This window comes from Lissotriton helveticus, chromosome 5_1, assembly GCF_964261635.1.
Source record: "Lissotriton helveticus chromosome 5_1, aLisHel1.1, whole genome shotgun sequence".
NCBI classification, from domain to species: domain Eukaryota; kingdom Metazoa; phylum Chordata; class Amphibia; order Caudata; family Salamandridae; genus Lissotriton; species Lissotriton helveticus.
Window position 1 is genome coordinate 20,931,976 of NC_136065.1, and position 25,125 is coordinate 20,957,100.

Genomic DNA, 25,125 nt, shown 5'->3' on the forward strand with positions numbered 1-25,125 from the left:
TGGGGTTGGTTGTGAATTGCTTAAACTACAACACGGCACAACCTTCAAGTGCTTATACCCTGGAAAATCAAGCTCTGTCACCAGGTGCTATATACAAGAGGCACCGTTTCCACCAGCTCCAAGGCCTCAAGTATCCACAGGTGTCATCTCAGAAGCTTGGTAAGAAGCACTTTTCATTTGCATAGTTTGCAGTCTGTCCAGTGCTTCATTACGCCCTGCACCGATTTTAGCACCGGTCTTTTCCCGCTACTGGAGACAGGAGTAGCCTGGTTAAAGACAGCTCGATCAGTGTTTGCTGAGAAGGGATGGAGTCAGGGGTGTGGAACCTCTCCTTTAAATCATCTAGCTAAGTGCAGTCTTTCCGAAACAAAGACTTCAAAGAAAAACAAGTTGCAGTATTCTGAAGCCAACTTTAGAAGGCATGAGAGTGTAATGTGTGTGAATTACAACACATGCTGCAAAGAATATCTACTCCTGGTATGGAGTTCTCCTAGTAGATGGGAAGCAGGGCTCAGACAGACTGTTTGCTATAATTCAAGACATGCGAGTGTGAAAAAGTAGACTCCCCTAAACTTCCAGCCTTTTTTTCAGCGGACCCTTCCTTCCTCATGACACTAGGGATGTAAACTTTATAATGTGCTCCCAAAGGCCTCTCCTCCTATATTTGGAGATCATTGCTGGCTTCTAATGAACACGTACTACGGTAACACTGGTACAGGTGTAGGTGTACAGTACACCTACAGGTACAAAGTGCACATGCAGAATGTCCAGACTCCACCTGCATGATGTTAATTGAGTGCTGAACAAGCACAAACAAAATTGTAAACTGCTGAAGGATAAGAACGCTCAGTGGCAATAGCCACAGCTCGAATCGTCCTGCAGCAGCTGATGCACAGGCCCACACACTGCTTTAGCAACTGTCTAGGAGCAACTTATGCACGAGTACGCACACTGGACAGATTCATTCTGCAGCAGCTGATGCACAGGCTCCCACACTGCTTCAGAAACTGTCACGGAGCAAATTAAGCACAAGTAAGCACACTGCACCGATGATCATTCAGCAGCAGCTGATGTGCGGGCCCACACATGGCTTCAGCCACTTTCCCAGAGCAAATTATGCACGAGTACGCACACTGAACCGATATTCATTCTGCAGCAGCTGAGGCACAGGCCCCCACACAGCTTCAGCAACTTTCTCGGAGCAACTTATGAACAAGTACGCACACTTAACTGATAATCATTCTGCAGCAGCTGATGCACAGGCCCACACACTGCTTCAGCAACTGTCCTGGAGCAACTTATGCACGAGTACGCACACTGAATAGATAATCATTCTGCAACGGCTGATATACAGGCCCCCACACGGCTTCAGCAACTTTCTCGGAGCAACTTATGCACAAGTACGCACACTTAACTGATAATCATTCTGCAGCAGCTGATGCACAGGCCCACACACTGCTTCAGCAACTGTCCTGGAGCAATTTATGCACGAGTACGCAAACTGAACAGATAATCATTCCGCAACAGCTGATATACAGGCCCACACACGGCTTCAGCAACTTTTTTTCGGAGCAACTTATGCACGCGTATATACACTGAACAGATAATGATTCTGCAGCAGCTGATGTACGGGCCCACACACAGCTTCAGCAACTTTCTCGGAGCAACTTATGCACAAGTATGCACACTGAACCGATAATCATTCTGCAACAGCTGATGTACAGGCCGACACACGGCTTCAGCAACTTTCTCGGAGCGACTTATGCACAAGTACGCACACTGAACCGATAATCATTCTGCAACAGCTGATGTGCGGGCCCACACACGGCTTCAGCAACTTTCTCGGAGCGACTTATGCACAAGTACGCACACTGAACCGATAATCATTCTGCAACAGCTGATGTACGGGCCCACACACGGCTTCAGCTACTTTCTCGGAGCGACTTATGCACAAGTACGCACACTGAACCGATAATCATTCTGCAACAGCTGATGTACGGGCCCACACACGGTTTCAGCAACTTTCTCGGAGCAACTTAAGCACAAGTACGCACACTGAACTGATAATCATTCTGCAACAGCTGATGTACGGGCCGACACACGGCGTCAGCAACTTTCTCGGAGCGACTTATGCACAAGTACGCACACTGAACCGATAATCATTCTGCAACAGTTGATGTACGGGCCCACACATTGCTTCAGCACCTGTCCCTCAGCAACTTATGCATGGAGTAGGCACACTGCACTGAATCATTCTGCAGCAGCTGATGCACCTGGCATGCTTACTGCATCTGCACATGCATACTGCCTCCACGGAAAGAGAACACATGGATCATACTTGGAACGCAGTGACAAAAACATAGAGGACCCCACAAGCTGCAAACAGGCGATTCCACCAACATGCAGAGAGAGAAGGCTTCAAGTGGGCACTAACATACCTCTGAATTCGATACTGGCTCATGGCGAAAACAACAAATTGATGTATGTGAATGATGTACGAATCAGGGCAGAGCAAAACATATTTTCGATGACCTCCACTTGAAATGGAAAGGACCTCCTTTCTAGCAGGTAATGTAGCATCTCCTCCACTCATGCAAAGTTACAGCAGAAAGAACTGAATTAAAACTTAGCATGCAAGAGATGCCAGGAGGCTGTAAACTGCAGGAAATAGAAAAACCTAAGACGGCCTGGCCCAATAACACTTCCGACATGAATACATTGAAATATAGGAATGTACCTTGTGGGTGAACTCGATTAGGGACATAGATGATGCTTTAGGTGATCTGCACAGACTACGTGAGAGTGGAGAATTGCTGGGCTTCAAAACGCCTTCAGCACTGCATATCCTGGAAGAAGCCGGGGAAAGTCATCAACAGACAAATTAGACGAGCCCTGGCAGTCAAGGACTGACACTACACTTCAGATTTCTGTTCTGACTGTCCAGATACAGAGCCGTTAGATCTAGAAAACAATGTGGGAGCAGCATCTGTTCCTCAATCCTAATTCTGTGCCCCGCACATTGTGAGCTACTTGACAGCGGCTCTTAAAAAAACATAAAATTCTACTTCAACAATAAAGCAATAGTGTACGATCTCATTTAAGGGAACGTTTCATAACATTAGTGTAAGTGATTTACTTCAGAGACAACATCTGAACACTGATGGGTGAGCGGGGACATGCCTTGGTGTGTGTGTGCGTGTGCGAGTGAAATGTGTAGGACTGTGTGTGCGCATGAAAGATGTGTGTAGGACAGGGCACGTATAACCCATGCTGTGAGGCCTAGATAGTTCCTTATAGCATGGGTAAACCCTAACAGAACCAGACAAACACTTTCTTTGTGAGGATCAGTGCATTAGGAGGACCGGTCCCCATAGTGTGTAGGTACTTTTGAGCGAGGGTATCAAAAAGAGTTCAGTTATAATTGCCTCGGTCTACATTTTAACCTACCCTACTATCAAAGCGCCCGTAGGGTTAGAATAGCAAATACACACTTCATTACGGCCCATGGCCGGTCCTCATAATAACAGGTATGTTATGCTGTGTGTGAGTGTTGGTCTGAGACTGCAAGTGCCTGTGAGACTGTGCTCAGGAGCTGGATCAAAAGGGCAGTGTACAGATCCACTGTCTGACAAGGCAGTGAGGACAGATTTGTGCAACATCTGCCAGTTCATAGAATAGGGGCATCAGCTTAAATGCAGTAAGATGCACAGCACAGATACGCATGCATGGTTGCTGAATACGGCATAGAAGGAAGTGTCACTGTATGGAGGGTGGAGGGTTGAATTACAGTCCCATTCCACAAATCCTTAATCCCTCCTCTAGTCGCCAAAACAGTTTTCTGCCCACTGCTAAGCAGGTGAACAGACCTAAGTCCTACCCTTCTGAAGCCGTGAGCCTGGAAGCACTGGCCACCTTCCAGCCTCCCCCCTAACACTGGAACATACGTGCTACGTAAAGAGACGATTCAGAGAGTCCAGCTGTTTTGTCCGTTCTAGAAACGAGTTTGACTAATGCTGTAGGAGATATGGTTCTCCCAAATCCAGACAGTCTGGCTCCGAAACTGCTACAAGAATAATAATTAAAAAGTCATGGCTGCCGCAGGCCACCCATCACATGTCCCGCTCATGCACCGCTGTGGCCGTCCGACCTGTCCCTTGCCCCGAGTGCAGCTGTTGCAGCCGGATGGCATCACCGCCGCAGGGCTCATCATTCTTGCAGGGATCGTCAGCACCCTCTTTCTTGCAGCTGCCGCTCATACGGTGCCGCCGCTCACAGTGGCCCTTGTGCCGCATGAAGCTGTCGCGCCACATGAACTTCTTGTTACAGAGACTGCACTCGTAGGGCTTCAGGCCAGTGTGCGTCTTCATGTGCTCCGTTAGGTGGTGCTTCATCTTGAACTTCTTGTTGCAGACCGGGCAGTCGAAGGGCCGCAGATTGAGGTGCATGTTCACATGCCGGTCCCGCATACTCTTGTGGGAGAAGGCCTTGCCACAGTGACACATAAAAATCTTGTTTCCGTCTGTAGTGCTGCTGTTGAGTTGCACAGCACCATGCTCCACTGGAGCCTGGGGAGGGTAGACCAGGATCTGGTTGCCTTGCATGTCCATGGGCATCAGAGAGCGCTGCGAGAACTGACCTGGCATGTCCTCAAGGGCTTCATAGCTGAAATCCTCGGAGGACTCGCAGAAGTTCACTTGCTCTTCTAACCTTTGGTCACCACTGCTTGGCAAGTCCCGGGATTGGAGGGTGCGCACATCAGTGATGCTCAGCGGTGCCTCGGGGAGGTCAGGCTGTCGGGAAGCAGCTGGAACAGTCTCTACGGGGTCCTCGTCCTCCTCGCAGGTCAGCACCAGGTCCTCCTGTGGCTTTTCCTTCTTGATATAAACCCACTGCTTCTGCGGCATGATACTAGGCTGAATGTAAGCGGGCCGCCTACTTGAGCACTCCCCGCTGCCACCACCATCACTCATTTCGTCATCTGTCTCCAGAATAAAGTGGCTAGCGTGGGAAAAAGGGTCACGACCCTTCTCGGCCAGTGTGTGCTGGAATATGACTTCACCATCATTGGCATCAGAGCCCTCTCTCTCTGATCGCAAATACTTGCCTGGCTCGTGGACCCCTGCAAATTCTGTAGCAGCTTCCCGCGGGCTAAAATAGTTGCTGCTGCTGGGCGACTGGTTCTCACTGGTGCGGCAGGAGTGGGCTCGGGAGGGAGCTCTGGATGGGCCACGGCCCTCCTTCAGCAGTTCGGAGCATTTGTCCACGATGTGCCACATCTGCAGCACACTGCCCACAGTCAGGTAATTCACAATCTCGTCTGAAACCATGCTCAGCTTCCCAGTATATGCAGACGACAGGACTGTCTCAAAGGCCAGAGGGTCCATGACGTTGGGTAGGGAGATCGAGGTCATGTTCTTCAGGAGAACCTGGTCATGGAAGTAGGGCGAGGAAGCTGCCAGCACAGCACGGTGAGCCTTGAAGATCTGGCCCTGGACATGAATGGTAATGTCGCAGAGCTTTCCCTCTCGCCGCTGCTGGTTCAGGTTCTCCAGCAAGGCACAGGTGATCTCCGGGAAGTCCAAGTGGACGATGGCGCTGGAAGAATCCATGTTGCCAAGCTGCTTTGGAAGACTTCTGGAAAACAAGAGGGAAAAGGTTAGGTCGGGTGAATGTTCCATGATCCAATCACAATAAAATGCCCGTCCCTAGTTTGTCTATCCTCCATCCTGCTCCGCTATTGCTTCCCTTCCTCTTTGTGTGTCCCCACCATGGCAGCTACTATCCATCTCTCATGAGTGAGGAAACTATTTAGGAAATAGATGAAAAGTGGACCTAGAAACATATAAATACACTATAGGACCAGAAAAGAGGAAGATTTGTTTCAAAAATATACATTTTTATTCTTTTTATAAATTATATTATAGTAGAGAAATGTATATTTTCATAAATATTGTAAGAAAAAAGAAATGACATACAATCTTTAGTCATATTAGTGGTACATCTATAATTCCATGTATGGCCTATGCATGATGTGCAAAGTACTTCTTGTTGCTGTTTTAGGGACTAATCATACATACTTGTCCATTCACACATAGCCTAAGTTAAATAAGTGAACAAATATCAAAAGATGATGTTATCGATATAAGACATGGATATGAGTACCAACAATAAAAGACTTAACAAAGGAAAAAAATGTATTCATCAGAAGTGAAGTACACAGACATGGTCATGGCTATCATAGTTCATGTCTACACGCGTTTCGGCTCGACCCCTTCATCAGGTAGCCATGATGGTCTAAAAAAGATCTGTAGAAAAAATGTGAAGGTATGAATTGATACTGGTCACATGAAGTTCAGGTCCTACTCTGGTCTCTCTTCCTCCCCCCGACGTGCGGGTAGGTTCTACGGGCAAGTCCGGACTGCGGACAGGTACCTCAACTTTAGGGTATCAAGCACACAGGAGATGACCGTTGAAGCCTTTCTTATTCCTAAGTAGGGTCCCACTTAGAGACTGCAGGACCACCTGGCCTGCTTTGAATTTACTAAGTGGAAGGTAGTATCTCCCCCTTCCCTTGCTGTGTAGCACCCACCACTTGATTTTTAGGTCCTGACGAATTGCTCTTCTGAGCATGAAACATGTTGACCTTCAGGTAGATGTAGACACCGCTGGATCATAGCACTAGCGTGTCACATTCTACTCACTGTTTTTAATAAAGTAGTGAACCACACCATTAAAAATGCCCGTGGATTTACTAACTTTTTTTAATTCCCACTATCACATACACGTCTACACTTTCCCTAAAACCCTCATACCCACATGCACCAATTGGCAGGAACAAAAGATCTCTGATAAAGAGCCCCTCTATGGGAGCCCGTCACACATTGCAGCGCCAGTTTGACGAGGAGCAAAACCCAAATGATGAAGCATGACACCTAGCTTGCTGGGTGTGTGAGGGTTTTAGTTCCGGAAGGGGTATTCCCCCTCCCCTTCCCCCCTTCGTGCCCTCCTGGTTTGGTTCGGCTTGGTTACGCCCTCTTTCTTTCTCCCCAGGGAACAGCGTATATCTTTTGTTGTTATGAATTGATACTGGTCACATGAAGTTCAGGTCCTACTCAAGTTCAAATACATTATTAATTAAAACGTTATACAAAAGTGTAAAACATGCCACAGACAAAGAACTGCTGTAAATTACTAAAGTTCTCACCATGAAATTAACAAAGAGAAAAAGGAAAAAAAAGAAGGTGGTTGAAGGTAAGGAGCAAGAAAAAAGTATTCTGATTCTAAATGCACCACTCCTAAGATATCTTTTAATATGTCAGACCACAACGTTTTAGAGAAACGGATAAGAACAGAAAAGAGCAGCAGACCCTTAGGTTAAGACACCAATGTGATGTATAAAAACAGCAGTGTGAGGAATAGTAGAACTAAGAGTGCCAATATTTCAGATACTATTGTTACACATACTATCCATCTCTCATATCATCTCCCTCCTTGTCTCTCTTGATAAAGGCCGCTATCTCGCCTCCAAGTCACTCCTTAGTATTTGCTTCTTCCTCCTTTCAGTTGGTTATGGCTCTTCTTTCTATTAATTTCTCTCCTATGCTAGCTTCCCCAGAAGGAATGAAGATGCAGAGAACGCCAGGGGTAACTAAGGCTTCTAAGAAAATGGTTACAGCCACTGCCTAAAGACCAATGTCCCATCTACTACTTGATACCGGTCCCTTGTGTACTGTTGCCTGGTAATACTCCTAAGCCAGCAACACTTCACAAGTCAGAGAAAGGGGGTCATGGTACAGTACAAGGCACAGATCTGCCGAAAGAACTGATGCAGCTATTTAAATAAAGCATACTCTAGAACAAAGGCTGCTTTTGTTCTACAGCTGTCTTTGTTTCTCAAGACTCAAGCTCAGGCCCGCTCTAGATACTAGCATCATTAATAAACTGGTAGAAGAGACCGTGGAAGCAACACGCCGAGGTTCCCACCAGCCAATCTGAGCTCAGTACACCAGCTACATTTAAAAAAACATGATCTACTAAAGGTTTCTAAAACATTTTTTCTTTTTTCTCTTGAGCTTTCAGGTTGAAAAAAGCCAGGTTAGAAAGAAGATGTAGACTACCAACTCAATACCTTCTTGTTCAGACAATTTCTGAGTGCTGTCAAAAAGTTCCAAACAGAGGAAAACACGTTAATAAAAGCTTAAATTAATAATAAGAATAGAGAGCACAACAATGATAAATGCTGCTGAAAGATTCTTGAGATAGCTTTCAAATTGTTAGTGCCAGTCCTAGATGTGTGCCCCTCGTGACATTTCTAGAACAGTTTGATTCGACAACAATGTCTTAAAACACCTGTTTACGGAACGGAAATGAATCCAACAAATGCATTTGCAAAGAGGCCCTGCAGTACCAGTGGCACATGCTTTAACAAAGTTTACAAACAAAAGCATTCAATATTTGCAAATTGTGAAATTAATAATTATTTCCCAAATGCTTTTTTGTTCTTTTACTAGGTAGGCACCAAGCAAAGAAGAATAGTAGAGTCTTGTGTAAGCTGCATTGTTTCTTACTGACACAAGACCAATGTTGAAACAATTCTTCATGTGTACGCTCTTGCTGCTATCCAAAGCCCTGGGGCTCACATTCCACTATTTTAGAAACTTTCTTTGGTTTTTGAAGGAGCTCCATGAAACTCAATGAAATGTCAACAATCTGCTTTCTGGACACCAGTGCTGGTGACAGACAGTGGTACTCAAAGTATGTCTTCATTTGGGAAAATAATTAATGAATTATGAAGAATTCAGATATTTCTGCACTGCATTCCATTCAGATGCATGGACAAAGAGGAAAACAACTAATAGGTTTAATAGTTACCATCATAATACCGGGACTCATTAACTGCTATTTCATGAGCTCGGCTATATTAAAGCCAGATATTTATCATGGGGGGGGGGGGGGGGGGGGGGGTGGGGGGCAGGATCTCCATGTTGATGGCTTTTAGGATTGCTGCTACAGGTGTGTCACAATGGCGGTGCCAGCATCCATATTTAGGAGATACATCAAGATGCACAAAATCAGTTCTTAAAGACACTCAAATGAATTTACAGACTTTCAGGCGCAGGTCTTTTGTGAGTAGAAAAGGTTTCAAATTTAAGATAAGTTAACATAGAATGCGACTTAAAGACTATAAAGTAAATTTAGGATGAAGAAAAAGCAGTGAGAAAACTACAAAGGCTTGGGGAAATGATGACATACCAGACAGTAGGATCGCAAAGGAAAAATAAATAAAAGACTTGATACAATTAAATATTCTTGAGATATGCTGAAAATGACCCATTCGTTATTTTAAGTGATGAATCGTCTGGTAATACAACCTCGCAACTCCGGGCGTGTTCGAAACGTTTGGTAAACCTTCCATGGGTCACAGTTTCAATCTACCCAAGCACTTGTAGGGTGGGGTGCAATGGGAAAAAGAGCCATCGACAATGGCTTTGAGGCTGAATAAGCCATGCCCCTTGCAGAGAAATCTGCGGCCCCTCACTGACTCGAAGGCGGTGAGGATGAGCAGAAACGTATGCTTTGCAACTGATCTTGCAATGTCAGACCGAATACCCACCTAGAAATTGCAAAGCAAGGGAGATCTCTCAGATATAGGCAAGAGAAGAGGTATTGGACAGAAGATTGCAACAAAGAGAATACCCATAACATAAAATGAAAGAACATCAGACCAAACGAGAGAGTCACTGCACTCGGGCTCGCAGAAAACCTCCGTGAGATAAACGTGGTGGTCATAACCCATGACAATACAAAACAGAAGTAGCTATGCTAAATGCTTGCACATTTAAATATTGTATAGAGTAGTGAAAAGAAGCGTCCAGTATCAAAAACAAAGAGAGAGAAGAAGTCCTATCCAGTGGCGCTCACATGGTGACCGCACCCAGCCACCTAGGGTGCAAAATACCGTCCTGTGTGACTGTCCAGAAACCTTGGCAATCTGACACTGAAGCACACACTCTTGTTCCTATTGAATCATTGATAAGAGAGTCAAATGGATGCACAGGTAATTTCAATTTCTTCTGTTTATTCACCACACAGTTCTGTACTTAGCGTGCATAATGTAACCACGGAAGTAGCTGACACTTGTTTCGTCCACAGGACTTTTTCAAGGCTAGAGCAGAGTTCAACTACAGAAATGCTGGACTAAAATATAAGCCAAATCTGTTGCGTTTGGTAGGTCCTTCCAACACCAAGACAATTCTAATAGTTGCCAAGCAATTAGACCAAGTTCTAAAAACCCGGCCCAGAAACAAACCTAAAAACAGTAACAACCGGAAAACGTCTGTAGGTAACTGTTAGTCAATCAGGAGATGTAAGAAATAGCATTTTATCCAAGCAGGAACATGATAAGCCCTACACCGGTAACGGCCTGACAACGCCAACCAACGATGGCTGGTTGATTTTTTACAGTGCATACTAATAGTTCCAAGATCTTCCTAGCGCTAACAGAGTAAAACAGCCTCAACTCCAGAAAGAGTAACAGGTTATGGCTTACTGCCAGCATCAGAAATAAGAAACACACTCTAGATCATTGGCAAAAGACATACCTCAGTTGTTTTTGTAAAGTTTGTAAATAAGCGGTTGATGATTTTCACTCATGGAGGGGTGTGTGCCACATTTTGGGCATAACCTAGCGGACACTCATTTAATCCAGAGAATCACCACAGGCCAATCGCTCGTGGATCTAAGATTCAGGGCAGAATGAAATCAATGTAATTTACAGACCTAGTCAGCTGATCCATTGTTAGACAGAGCAAAGTATTGCAAAAGAAATTACTTTCCCTAGCTGCACGCACGGATGATATTATATCTGATGGAAGCAGCACACTGACATTGCCCAGTGAGACTACACAAAGGTCGTGAATCCTGGATCACTAACATTTGTGGAGCAGGTTTGAAGCGATGGTGGCACACCTTGAACACAACATGGACGTTAACTGTTAAAGTTAAAAGATTATTGTTCTGACTGGTTATTGATCCTTCTCTCTCTGTCTGGTTATTGCTCCTTCTCTACTTCTCTGTCAGGTTATTGCACATTCTCTCTCGGGTCTGGTTACTGCTCCTTCTCTCTCTCTCAGTCTGGTTACTGCTCCTTCTATCGATCAGTTTGGTTATTGCTCTTTTTTTAGGTCTCGTGACCTATCAATGCGCATGCGCATTGAGAGAAGCGAGACTATAGGGCTTTAAACAAAGTTTAACTAACTGCGGCGATTTGGTGCTGTGCCCATGCGCTTTTAGGTCAATGCGCAAGCGCATTGACCTAAAATGCGCGTGCACATCACCAAATCGCCATCTGTTCCCAAAGCCACACTCCTCCCACACCTTTGAAGTGAAGCTTAGCTTCACTTCAAAGGCCCCGGCTGCTTCACACCCTCATGCCGCTCTCCCCGCTCCGCCCCCTCCCCTGCCCGCCGTGTGTCTCCCTTTCGGTGTCTTAAGTTGTTGTGTGCAATCTCAACAATGACCTGGACCTATTGTCTGTTTTAGTTATGTTTTTGTGGGTAACAAAGTTGCTGTTTCATAGATGAGTCTGTAAACATATAGTCTGTTCATTAGACCAGTTTTCATTCTTGTGAGAATCAGTACCGCTTCATATGCATCTCCAGTCTGGTTGCAAAGAGCACTGCCAGGAACCAATCATAGCAGCGTTAGTGTGATTTTAGTGCATCAAACTACTATAGCACTTTATTGCGTAAAAATGTTTATTTCTAAAGGTTTTTTTTGTTAACAGTTTTACATCCTAATATTGCACGTCATCTAATAACCCTCTTCACACTCTATTATGAATCCAGAGCAGGAGAGTCTGGCCTGGATTCCCTCTTGCCTTAACTTCTTTCCCTGCATGCCTCCTCTCTCTGGCTATAGCCTACTCTGTTTAACGTAATCATTTAATGTATTTATCCAAATTGCCAACGTGTAATTTCATGAGCCTCATCCTTGCCGCCTTTGAACCCCTATCCGTATGATCATTATTCTTGTTTGTCGCCCTGCCCTTTGCTTAGTCACTTTACCTGTCTTCTGTTTCATGCTCCCCCTCTGCCCTTTCTGTCCTGAGAGCAGTTTACTTGGCAGTGGAAGACGGTACTTGAAGGTAATCAGCAGAAGTCCTTCCCAAGCTGCCCTCGTGTCCTTGTCATTCCTCTCTCTACCTGTACTGGAGCTCGAAGCCATCTCCTCTGCGTTCGGCTCCGTTCTGATTACCTCTGAGTCCTCCACATCACCTGTTCTTTCACTTTCGCTTTCTCGTTATATGCCCATATACATCTCCCCTCACACTCACCCTCACTCACCCTCACCCTCGCTCACCCTCACCTTCGCTCACCCTCACCCTCACTCACCCTCAACCCCTCACCCTCACCCTCACTCACCCTCAACCCCTCACCCTCACTCACCCTCAACCCCTCACCCTCACTCACCCTCATTCACCCTCACCCTCACTCACCCTCACTCACCCTCACCCTCACTCACCCTCAACCCCTCACCCACCCTCAACCCCTCACCCTCACTCACCCTCACTCTCACTCACCCTCACTCTCACTCACCCTCACTCACCCTCACTCACCCTCACTCACCCTCACTCACCCTCACTCACCCTCACCCTCACTCACCCACCCTCAACCCCTCACCCTCACTCACCCTCAACCTCAACCCCTCACTCACCCTCAGTCTCACTCACCCTCACTCACCCTCACCCTCACTCACCCTCAACCCCTCACCCTCACTCACCCTCACCCTCACCCTCACTCACCCTCACTCACCCTCAACCCCTCACCCTCACTCACCCTCAACCCCTCACCCTCACCCTCACTCACCCTCAACCCCTCACCCTCAACCCCTCACCCTCACTCACCCTCAACCCCCACTCACCCTCAACCCCTCACCCTCACCCTCACTCACCCTCACTCACCCTCAACCCCTCACCCTCACTCACCCTCACCCTCACTCACCCTCACTCACCCTCAACCCCTCACCCTCACTCTCAACCCCTCACCCTCACTCACCCTCAACCCCTCACCCTCACTCACCCTCACCCTCACTCACCCTCGCTCACCCTCACCTTCACTCACCCTCAACCCCTCACCCTCACTCACCCTCAACCCCTAACCCTCACTCACCCTCACCCTCACTCACCCTCACTCACCCTCATTCACCCTCACCCTCACTCACCCTCACCCTCCCTCAACCCCTCACCCTCACTCACCCTCAACCCCTCACTCACCCTCACTCACCCTCAACCCCTCACCCTCACTCACCCTCAACCCCTCACCCTCACTCACCCTCACCCACCCTCACCCTCACTCACCCCCTCACCCTCACTCACCCTCAACCCCTCACCCCCTCACTCTCACTCACCCTCACTCACCCTCAACCCCTCACCCTCACTCACCCTCAACCCCTCACCCTCACTCACCCTCAACCCCTCACCCTCACTCACCCTCAACCTCACTCACCCTCACTCACCCCCTCACCCTCAACCCCTCACCCTCACTCACCCTCACCCTCAACCTCACTCACCCTCACTCACCCTCACCCTCACTCACCCACCCTCACCCTCACTCACCCTCACCCTCACTCACCCTCAACCCCTCACCCTCACTCACCCTCACTCACCCTCACTCACCCTCAACCCCTCACCCTCACTCACCCTCAACCACTCACCCTCACTCACCCTCAACCCCTCACCCTCAACCCCTCACTCACCCTCACTCTCACTCACCCTCAACCTCTCACCCTCACTCACCCTCAACCCCTCACCCTCAACCCCTCACCCTCACTCACCCTCACTCACCCTCAACCCCTCACCCTCACTCACCCTCAACCCCTCACCCTCACTCACCCTCAACCCCTCACTCACCCTCAACCCCTCACCCTCACCCTCACTCACCCTCAACCCCTAGCCCTCAACCCCTCACCCTCACTCACCCTCACCCTCTCTCACCCTCAACCCCTCGCCCTCACTCACCCTCAACCCCTCACCCTCACTCACCCTCAACCCCTCACCCTCAACCCCTCACCCTCACCCTCACTCACCCTCACAACACATATTGTGTTACAATAGGTGTCACATTTGCCAAAGATAAAACTATTGGCATTGTAAATAACAAAGCTATTAATTTCGCTATTTTCAAAACAAGCACATAAATAAAAAATGTGTCCTTTACAATACCAATAGCTCAAACTTTCCTAATGCGAGACCTATTGCATTGCTGTGCTTCTCTCCCCTGCTGCACTCTCCTGCTCTCTAGAGATGTGGCCTAACGACCAGAGCTGCCATCTAAGTCACGTAAATACAAAACATGTTGCATTCCAAATGCTATAGGTGTCACATTCGCGAAAGTTATAACTATTGGCATTGTAAATGACAAAGCCATCAATTTAGCAATTTTAAAAACCAACAAATAAATAAAATATGTCATTTACAAGACCAATAACTCCAACTTTTCTAATGCAAGACCTATTGCATTTCCAATGCTTGTTCTCTCTGTCTGGTTATTGCTCCTTCTCTCTGTCTCTGTGTGGTTGTTGCTCCTTCTCTACTTCTCTGTCAGGTTATTGCACATTCTCTCTCGGGTCTGGTTATTGCTCCTTCTCTCTCTCCTTCTGGTTATTGCTCCTTCTCTCGGGGTCTGGTTATTGCACCTTCTCTCTTAGTCTAGTTACTGCTCCTTCTCTCGCTCAGTTTGGTTACTGCTCTTTTTCTCTCTCTGTCTGGTTATTGCTTCTGCCATTGGCGTCACGAAAATTGAGGGGGCCTCCCTGCACGGTAAGAAGAGGGGCCCCCTCCAGGCTCAATCAGGAACTCTCTGGCCAGAGTGCAGTGCCGAGGGGGCCCCCTGGTGCTTGGCCTCCCCACCCGCGGGGGATTCAGGGGCCTGTGTTATGCCCCTGGCTCATTCTCTCTCTCCGTCTGGTTATTGTTCCTTCTCTGTCCTTTAGTCTAGTTGTTGCTTCTTTTCTCTCTCTGTCTGGTTATTGCACCTTCTCTCAGCCTGGTTATTGTTCTTTCTCTCTCTCTCGCTCTCTCCTAGTCTGGTTATTGTTCTTTCTCTCTCTGTCTGGTTATTGCTCCTTCTCGCTCAGCCTGGTTATTGTTCTTTATCTCTCTCTATGTCTGGTTATTGTTCCTCCTCTCTCTGTCTGGTTATTGTTCCTCCTCTCTCGGTCTGGTTATTGCTCCTTCTCTCTCTCTGTCTGGTTATTGTTCCTCCTCTCTTTGTCTGGTTATTTGTCTTTCTCTCTCTCTCTCTCTGTCTGGTTATTGCTCCTTCTCCCTCAGTCTGATTATTTATTTTTCTGTCTGGTAATTGTTCCTCCTCTCTCTGTCTGGTTATTTGTCTTTCTCTCTCTCTCTCTCTGTCTGGTTATTGCTCCTCCTCTCTCTCTGTCTGGTTATTGCTCCTTCTCTCTCTCAGTCTGGTTATTGCTCCTTCTCTCTCTCAGTCTGGTTATTGCTCCTTCTCTCTCTCGCTCTCTCTCTCTCTGTCTGGTTATTTGTCTTTCTCTCTTTCTCTCTGTCTGGTTATTGTTCCTCCTCTCTCTGTCTGGTTATTTGTCTTTCTCTCTCTCTCTCAGTCTGGTTATTACTCCTCTCTCTCTCTGTGTCTGGTTATTGCTCCTTCTCTCTCTCAGTCTGGTTATTGCTCCTTCTTTCTCTCTCTCAGTCTGGTTATTTGTCTTTCTCTCTTTCTCTCTGTCTGGTTATTGTTCCTCCTCTCTCTGTCTGGTTATTTGTCTTTCTCTCTCTCTCTGTATGTCTGGTTATTGCTCCTTCTCTCACTCAGTCTGGTTATTGCTCCTTCTCTCTCAGTCTGGTTATTGCTTCTCCTCTCTCCTAGTCTGGTTATTGCTCCTTCTCTCTCTCTCTGGTTATTGTTCCTCCTCTCTCTGTCTGGTTATTTGTCTTTCTCTCTCTCTCTCTCTGTCTGGTTATTGCTCCTTCTCCCTCAGTCTGGTTATTGCTCCTTCTCTCTCTTTCAGTCTGGTTATTGCCCCTCCTTTCTCCTAGCCTGGTTATTGCTACTTCTCTGTGTCTGGTTATTGTTCGTTCTCTCTCTCTCTGTCTGGTTACTGCGCCTGCTCTTTCTCTGTGTCTGGTTATTGCTCATTCTCTCTCTCTGTCTGGTTATTGTTCCTTCCCTTTCTCTGTGTCTGGTTATTGCTATTTCTCTCTGTCTGGTTATTGTTCTTTCTCTCTCTCTCTGTCTGGTTATTTCTCCATCTCTCTCTCTCTGTCTGGTTATTGTTCCTCCTCTCTCTGTCTGGTTATTGTTCCTCCTCTCTCGGTCTGGTTATTGTTCCTTCTCTCTCTCTGTCTGGTTATTGTTCCTCCTCTCTCTGTCTGGTTATTGCTCCTTCTCTCTCTCTATCTGGTTATTGTTCCTCCTCTCTCGGTCTGGTTATTGCTCCTTCTCTCTCTCGGTCTGGTTATTGTTCCTCCTCTCTCTGTCTGGTTATTTGTCTTTTTCTCTCTCTCTCTTTGTCTGGAAATTGTTCCTCCTCTCTCTGTCTGGTTATTTGTCTTTCTCTCTTTCTCTCTCAGTCTGGTTATTACTCCTCCTCTCTCTCTGTGTCTGGTTATTGCTCCTCCTCTCTCTCTCTCTGTCTGGTTATTGCTCCTTCTCTCTCTCAGTCTGGTTATTTCTCCTTCTCTCTCTCTCTGTCTGGTTATTTGTCTTTCTCTCTTTCTCTCTGTCTGGTTATTGTTCCTCCTCTCTCTGTCTGGTTATTTGTCTTTCTCTCTCTCTCTCTCTCTCAGTCTGGTTATTACTCCTCCTCTCTCTCTGTGTCTGGTTATTGCTCCTTCTCTCTCTCTCTCTCTCTCTCAGTCTGGTTATTTGTCTTTCTCTCTTTCTCTCTGTCTGGTTATTGTTCCTCCTCTCTCTGTCTGGTTATTTGTCTTTCTCTCTCTCTCTCTCTGTCTGGTTATTGCTCCTTCTCTCTCTCAGTCTGGTTATTGCTCCTTCTCTCTCAGTCTGGTTATTTCTCCTCCTCTCTCCTAGTCTGGTTATTGCTCCCTCTCTCTCTCTGTCTGGTTATTGTTCCTCCTCTCTCTGTCTGGTTATTTGTCTTTCTCTCTCTCTCTGTCTGGTTATTGTTCCTCCTCTCTCTGTCTGGTTATTTGTCTTTCTCTCTCTCTCTCTGTCTGGTTATTGCTCCTTCTCCCTCAGTCTGGTTATTGCTCCTTCTCTCTCTTTCAGTCTGGTTATTGCCCCTCCTTTCTCCTAGCCTGGTTATTGCTACTTCTCTCTGTGTCTGGTTATTGTTCGTTCTCTCTCTCTCTGTCTGGTTATTGCACCTGCTCTTTCTCTGTGTCTGGTTATTGCTCTTTCTCTCTGTCTGGTTATTGCTCCTTCTCTCTCTCTGTCTGGTTATTGCTCCTTCCCTTTCTCTGTATCTGGTTATTGCTATTTCTCTCTCTGTCTGGTTATTGTTCTTTCTCTCTCTCTCTCTGTCTGGTTATTGTTCCTCCTCTCTCGGTCTGGTTATTGCTCCTTCTCTCTCTCTGTCTGGTTATTGTTCCTCCTCTCTCTGTCTGGTTATTTGTCTTTCTCTCTCTCTGTCTGGTTATTGTTCCTCCTCTCTCTGTCTGGTTATTTGTCTTTCTCTCTCTCTCTCTCGGTCTGGTTACTGTTCCTCCTCTCTCTGTCTGGTTATTGCTCCTTCTCTCTCTCTGTCTGGTTATTGTTCCTCCTCTCTCTGTCTGGTTATTTGTCTTTCTCTCTCTCTCTCTCGGTCTGGTTATTGTTCCTCCTCTCTCTGTCTGGTTATTGCTCCTTCTCTCTCTCTGTCTGGTTATTGTTCCTCCTCTCTCTGTCTGGTTATTTGTCTTTCTCTCTCTCTCTCTCGGTCTGGTTATTGCTCCTCCTCTCTCTGTCTGGTTATTTGTCTTTCTCTCTCTCTCTCTGTCTGATAATTTTTCCTCCTCTCTCTATCTGGTTATTTGTCTTTCTCTCTCTCTCTCTCTCAGTCTGGTTATTGCTCCTCCTCTCTCTCTCTGTCTGGTTATTGCTCCTTCTCTCTCTCGCAGCCTGGTTATTGCTCCTTCTCTCTCTCTCTCTCTCTCTCTCTCTCAGTCCAGTTATTTGTCTTTCTCGCTGTCTGGTTATTGTTCCTCCTCTCTCTGTCTGGTTATTTGTCTTTCTCTCTCTCTCGCTCTCTCTCTTTCTCTCTCTCTCTCTCTCTCTCTCTCTCTCTGTCTGGTTATTGTTCCTCCTCTCTCTGTCTGGTTATTTGTCTTTCTCTCTCTCTCTGTCTGGTTATTGCTCCGTCTCCCTCAGTCTGGTTATTGCTCGTTCTCTCTCTTTCAGTCTGGTTATTGCCCCTCCTTTCTCCTAGCCTGGTTATTGCTACTTCTCTCTCTGTCTGGTTATTGTTCGTTCTCTCTCTCTCTGTCTGGTTATTGCGCCTGCTCTTTCTCTGTGTCTGGTTATTGCTCCTTCTCTCTGTCTGGTTATTGCTCCTTCTCTCTCTCTGTCTGGTTATTGCTCCTTCCCTTTCTCTGTGTCTGGTTATTGCTATTTCTCTCTGTCTGGTTATTGTTCTTTCTCTCTCTCTGTCTGGTTATTGCTCTTTCTCTCTCTGTCTGGTTATTGCTCCTTTTCTCTTGGTGTCTGGTTATTGCTACTTCTCTCTCTCTGTCTGGTTATTGTTCTTTCTCTCTCTGGTTATTGCTCCTTCTCTCTCTCTCTCTCTCACTGGTTATTGTTCTTTCTCTCTCTCTCTCTCTGTCTGGTTATTGTTCTTTCTCTCTCTCTCTCTCTCTCTGTCTGTCTGGTTATTGCTCCTTCTCTCTCTTTCTCTGTGTCTGGTTATTGCTACTTCTCTCTCTGTCTGGTTATTGGTCTTTCTCTCTCTCTCCTTGTCTGGGTTTTGCTCCTGCTCTTTCTCTGTGTCTGGTTATTGCTACTTCTCTCTCTGCCTGGTTATTGTTCTTTCTCTCTCTCTCTCTGTCTGGTTATTGCTTCGTCTCTCTTTCGGATTATTGCACATTCTCTCTTTCAGTCTGGTCATTGCTCCTTCTCTCTTTCAGTCTGGTCATTGCTCCTTCTCTCTCTCGGTCTGGTTATTGCTTCTTCTCTCTGTCTGGTTATTGCTCCTTCTCTGTTTCTCTATCAGGGTATTGCACATTCTCTCTCTGGGACTGGTTATTGATCCTTCTCTTTCTCAGCCTGGTTACTGCTCCTCAGCCCTCAGTCTTCTCATTGCACCTCCTCTCTCACATTCTGGTTATTTCTCCTCTTTCTCAGTCTGATTATTGTTCCTTCTCTCTCTCTCCCTCAGTCTGGTTATTGCTCCTGCTTTTTCTCCTTCTGGTTATTGCTCCTTCTCTCTCTCCGTCTGGTTATTGCTCCTTCTTTCTCCTTCTGTCTAGTTGTTGCTTCTTTTCTCTCTCAGTCTGGTTATTGCTCCTTCTCTCTCTCTGTCTGGTTGTTTCTCCTTCTCTCTCGCTCTGTCTGTTTTTGGCCCTGCTCTCTCTCTGTCTGGTTATTGCTTCTGCTCTCTCTCTGTCTGGTTATTGCTCCTTCTCTCTGTCTGGTTATTGCTCCTTCTCTCGGAGTCTGGTTATTGCTCCTTCTCCCTCGGTCTGGTTACTGCTCCTTCTCCCTCGGTCTGGTTATTGCTCCTTCTCTCTCTCAGTCTGGTTATTGCGTCTTCTCTCTTAGGGCCATATGTATCAAGGCCAAATGGGTTCGCAAACACCGAAATTCACAGAATTCCAGCGTTTGCGAACCCATTTTCGCTAAATGGTATGTATGAAACAATTTTGGTGCAAAATAAGGAATCGCAAAATTTGCCATTCCTTATTTTGCAATTGCATTTAAGGAATTGCAAATTTTGCGATTCCTTAAACGCAATGTATCAAGGAAAAAACAATACCAAAATGCCCTTAAGGAATCGCAAATTACCACCAACTTCTAGTTGGTGGTAAGTTGCGAATTCTTTTAAAAAAGCATTTTTTTTTTAAATCAAAAGGTGCCATGTGACGCTCATACATGCCCTTAGGGCATGTATGTGCGCCATATGCGCACACATGTCATTTTCAGGGGTGCAGCAGGGTGTCCTTTGGACACCCCTGCACCCTTGAAAATATTCTCAATTTGCGATTAGCAAATTGCTAATCGCACATTTCCCCTTCATTCCTATGGGCCTCCTGGCCCATAGAAATGAATGGGAAATTATTCCTTAATTGCGATTAGCAATTTGCTAATCGCAATTAAGGAATTTTAAGGAATCGCTAAAAAGAAGTGATTTTCTACGTACATACCATTTTGCGATTTCTAAATAGCGATTCCTTAAAAATCGCTATTTAGGAATCGCAAAACGGAATGTTGATACACATGGCCCTTAGTCTGGTTATTGCTCGTTCTCTATCTGGTTATTGCACATTATCTCTCTGGGTCTGGTTATTGCTCCTTCTCTCTCTGATGCTGGTTATTGCTCCCTCTCTCTCTCCTTCTGGTTATTGCTCCTTCCCTCTCATAGTCTGGTTATTGCTCATTCTCTCTCCTAGTCTGGTTATTGCTCCTTCTCTCTCTGATGCTGGTTATTGCTCCCTCTATCTCTCCTTCTGGTTATTGCTCCTTCCCTCTCATAGTCTGGTTACTGTTCCTTCTCTCTCTCAGTCTGACTACTATCCCTTCTCTGTCTGTCTGGTTACTGGTCCTTCTTCTCTCTCTCTGTCTGGTTATTGCTCCTGCTCTCTCTTTATCTGGTTATTGCTCCCTCTCTCTCTCCTTCTGGTTATTGCTCCTTCCCTCTCATAGTCTGGTTACTGTTCCTTCTCTCTCTCAGTCTGACTACTATCCCTTCTCTGTCTGTCTGGTTACTGGTCCTTCTTCTCTCTCTCTGTCTGGTTATTGCTCCTTCTCTCTCTCTGTCTGGTTATTGCTCCTTCCCTCTCACAGTCTAGTTACTGCTCCTTCTCTCTCTCAGTCTGGTTATTGCTTCTTCTCTCTTAGTCTGGTTATTGCTCGTTCTCTATCTGGTTATTGCACATTATCTCTCTGGGTCTGGTTATTGCTCCTTCTCTCTCTGAGGCTGGTTATTGCTCCCTCTCTCTCTCCTTCTGGTTATTGCTTCTTCTCTCTTAGTCTGGTTATTGCTCGTTCTCTATCTGGTTATTGCACATTATCTCTCTGGGCCTGGTTATTGCTCCTTCCCTCTCATAGTCTGGTTACTGTTCCTTCTCTCTCTCCGTCTGACTACTATCCCTTCTCTGTCTGTCTGGTTACTGGTCCTTCTTCTCTCTCTCTCTGTCTGGTTATTGCTCCTGCTCTCTCTTTATCTGGTAACTGCTCCTTTTCTCTCGGTGTCTGGTTATTGTTCTTTCTCTCTCTCTGTCTGGTTATTGTTCTTTCTCTCTCTCTCTCTCTGTCTGGTTATTGCTCCTGCTCTTTCTCTGTGTCTGGTTATTGCTACTTCTCTCTCTGTCTGGTTATTGCTCCTTCTCTCTCTCTCTGTATGGTTATTGCCCCTTCTCTCGCTCTGTCTGGTTACTGCTCCTTCTATCTCTCAGTCTGACTACTATCCCTTCTATGTCTGTCTGGTTACTGGTCCTTCTTCTCTCTCTCTGTCTGGTTATTGCTCCTGCTCTCTCTTTATCTGGTTACTGCTCCTTCTCTCTCTCTGTCTGGTTATTGCTTAATCTCCCTCTCTCAGTCTGGTTACTGTTCCTTCTCTCTCTCTCTGCCTGCTTTTTGCTCTCTCTTTCTCTCACTACCTGGTGATTACTCTCAGTTTATCGCTCCCAGAGTATGGTTATTGCTCCTTCTCTCTCTCTGTCTGGTTACTATCCCTTCTCTGTCTGGTTACTGGTCCTTTTCTCTATCTCAGTCTGGTTATTTCTCCTCCTCTCTCTCTGTCTGGTTATTGCTCCTGCTCTCTCTTTGTCTGTTTTTTTCTCATTCTCTCTGTCTGGTTATTGCTTCTGCTCTCTCTCTGTCTGGTTATTGCTACTTCTCTCTCTCTGTCTGGTTATTGTTCTTTCTCTCTCCGTCTGGTTACTGTTACAAGTAAATGGTCAACGTTGGACGATAAAATCTGTCCTGGGTGCAGCACGAATGTGGAGGATGATCTACATGTGCTGTTTTTCTGCCCTGCCTACAATAGACCGAGAAAGTACTGGCTAGTGCCACTGTGTAGGAATCTAGGCTTCAGAAACTATCTACAATCATATAGAATTCTGAAGACAAGCACCCTGCACCACATTGTATTTGCTGTAGCCAAGTATCTAATGGCTATGTGGCAGATTAGAAAAAAAACACTGAAAGGGTAATCTTTAACTTCTTAACACGAAATAAACTGTAAAGAACCGTAGTTAATTGTACCTTCAGTCTCCCAGATTCTTACATGTATTGATTTTAGTAGTCTTTGCTTCCTTGCACTGTTTTTATATTGTATGTTCGCATGTGGTTTTATATGTTTTTTATTGCATCTTTTATGGTCTCGAATGACCGAAATAAAGAATTTTTGGATTGGATTGGTTACTGCTCCTGCTCTCTCAGTGTCTCGTTGTTTCTCCTTCTCGCTCTTTCTGTCTGGTTATTGCTCCTGCTCTCGCAGTGTCTCGTTGTTTCTCCTTCTCGCTCTTTCTGTCTGGTTATTCCACCTGCTCTCACTCAGTCTGATTATTGCTCCTTCTCTCTGTCTGGTGTTTGCTCCTTCTCTCTCTCTGTCTGATTATTGCTTCTGCTCTCTCTCTGTCTGGTTATTGCTCCCGCTCTCTCTCTGTCTGGTTATTGCTCCTTCTCTCAGTCTGGTTATAGCTCCTTCTCCATTTCTCTGTCGGGTTATTGCCATTCTCTCTCTGGGTCTGGTTACTGTTCCTTCTCTCTCTCGGTCTGCCTATTGTTCTCTCTCTCGCTACCTGGTGATTTCTCTCTCGGTTTTTTTGCCCCCAGAGTATGGTTATTGCTCCTTCTCTCATTAGTACTCTCTTTCTCGCACTCTCTCTTTCAGATTACTGTTCTGACCGGTTATTGCTTCTTCTCTATCTCTCTCTGTCTGGATACTGTACCCTACCAAAGTCTGGTGGTTGTCCGTTTTTTCCAAGACTGATTATTGCTCCCTCTCAGTCTGATGAACGCGCTCTCTCTCTCTAGGGCAATTAGCCTTTGTCTGGTTGCTGATCCCATTCTAGCTATCTGGCTACTCAATCCACTTTATGTGTCTGGTCATTGCTCCCACTCATTCTGATTAGCGCTCTCTCTCTCTATTTACTGTTACCCTCTCAGTCGGATTATTATTACGCTTTCACCACGCCTGGGCATTGCTTGCTCTCTTAGTCTGGTTATTGTTCTTCCTGTGTCCCAGTTTGAGTATTGCTTCCTCTAAGTCTGATTAGTGCACTCCCTCTCTTAGTCTAAATATTACTCTCTCTGTAAACCTGGTTTCTGCTCCCTCTCTCTCAAGCTGGTTATTGCTTTTGCTCTCTGCCTGGACGTCACTCCCTCTCTGTGAGATAGGTCTCAGTCCCTCTCTCTCGCCAAGTCTGTTTACTGCTCCCTGAGTCTGGTTACAGCTTCTTCTCTCAATCTGGTCACTGCTCCCTCTCCTTGTCTGGCTCCTGCATGCTCTTTCTTTGTCTGGTTATTTCTGTCTTTCTGGTCATTGCTCCATCTCCCTTTATGCACTCTCTTTCCCTCTAAGTCTATAGGTCACCCCCACAGACTGGTTATTATTTCATCTTTAAAACTGTACCTGCCCCCCCCCCTCCCCTCCCCTCTGAATCTGGTTCTTGCTCCCTCTCTCTGCATCTATTGCCCCTTCTCTCGAAGGCTGTGTTTTTGTTACTACATTTCGGATACGCTCCCCAGGGGCCTGTGGCTGCTGCTTGCACTCTGGGTCATTTGCCCCTCAGCCTGGCTATGCCTCCTCCTAACAGTGCATTACTATTTCTTTCTCTCTTTATTGCCTCCTCTCTCCTAGGCCAACAATGCTAAGCCCCGCCCCCTTTGGACCAGCCCGCTAGCTGCCATTGGTCCACCTGGGCGGACCTCTCTCAGTTCACTGGTTCGGACACACGTCTGGCAAGCAAGAAGGCGTGACTTTGTCAAACGTCATAGCGTCAGCACGATTCTCTGCGCGGATTGGCTGCCTTACCTGTCGGTCATGTCGAGGCGGTTCTCTAGCTGCGATTGGTGGAGCTGCAGGAGCTGTAGCCACGGACCGCCGCCTACCTACTGCGGGACGGCGACTAGGGCGGGCCGGGCTGCCGGGACCCTATGGTTACAGGTGCTCGTGGAGCCGGGGAGAGTACACCAGACCGGCGCTGCTCGGCTCTGCGGCGCCGGGCTCTCCAGACGCTGCTCTGCCACAGCGCCGATTGGTCCGCCGGGACGAGGCCCGCCCCCAACCGCTGCCGGCTTTCAATTCTGATTGGGTGCGCGGGGCAGCAGGTGCTCTGCAATAGGAAGACTTTGCCGTCCGTCAGGCAGTAGGCGGAGCCCGCTCATCACACAATAAACCAGACAGGGTGACACCCAGCAGGCCATCGAAACAGAAGAAAGGCAAGCCCCTAATGAACTGGAGTCATGGGAATCGAGATAGGACTACACATTGTAGGGGGAAGGGGATGAGCACTCTCAGTCCCAGTCTAAAGAGGCAAGGCATCCTGGGGCCAGGGACCAGATCACATGTTAAATGCAGCAGATTTGATGTCAGGACCAAAGGCAAAAATTATTCTTCATCTTTCTTCACTTTCTTTTTTTTTGTTGCAGATTTTTCTATACCACAAACTTAGCCCAAAGGCATAAGAGTGCTTTACATGAGCACCCTATTATTTTTTTATTTTATTATTTATTTTATTTATGTGATTTTATATAGCGCGGACTTCACCCGAAGGTGTCAGAGTGCTTCACAATAGGAGCAGTAATGATACATGAGGAGAAAATTTCAAGTTAACAAATTACAAAAGCAAACGTTAAGTTACATGAATCAAAAGTGACAATAGTGAGCAACCAAAATACATGAGGTAGCAATCGGTACATTACAGGAGGAAAAAGTGATATGTGTGCAGGTTACAAAAGCGTACAAAGTACAAGTAGAGGTATAATGCTGCAGTAAATGGCA

General features: G+C 46.5%; 1 protein-coding gene across 1 annotated transcript; it reads right to left on the reverse strand.

The window, feature by feature from the left end:
- Positions 1-24,361, reverse strand: ZBTB22 (zinc finger and BTB domain containing 22). Its single transcript, XM_078641629.1, has 2 exons — positions 24,157-24,361; positions 1-5,634 (listed from the first exon to the last, which is right to left on the reverse strand). The coding sequence occupies exons 1-2, from the start codon at positions 24,165-24,167 to the stop codon at positions 4,110-4,112; spliced, it is 1,536 nt and encodes a 511-aa protein (XP_078497755.1). The 5' UTR covers positions 24,168-24,361; the 3' UTR covers positions 1-4,109.
- Positions 24,362-25,125: the final 764 nt, after the last annotated feature.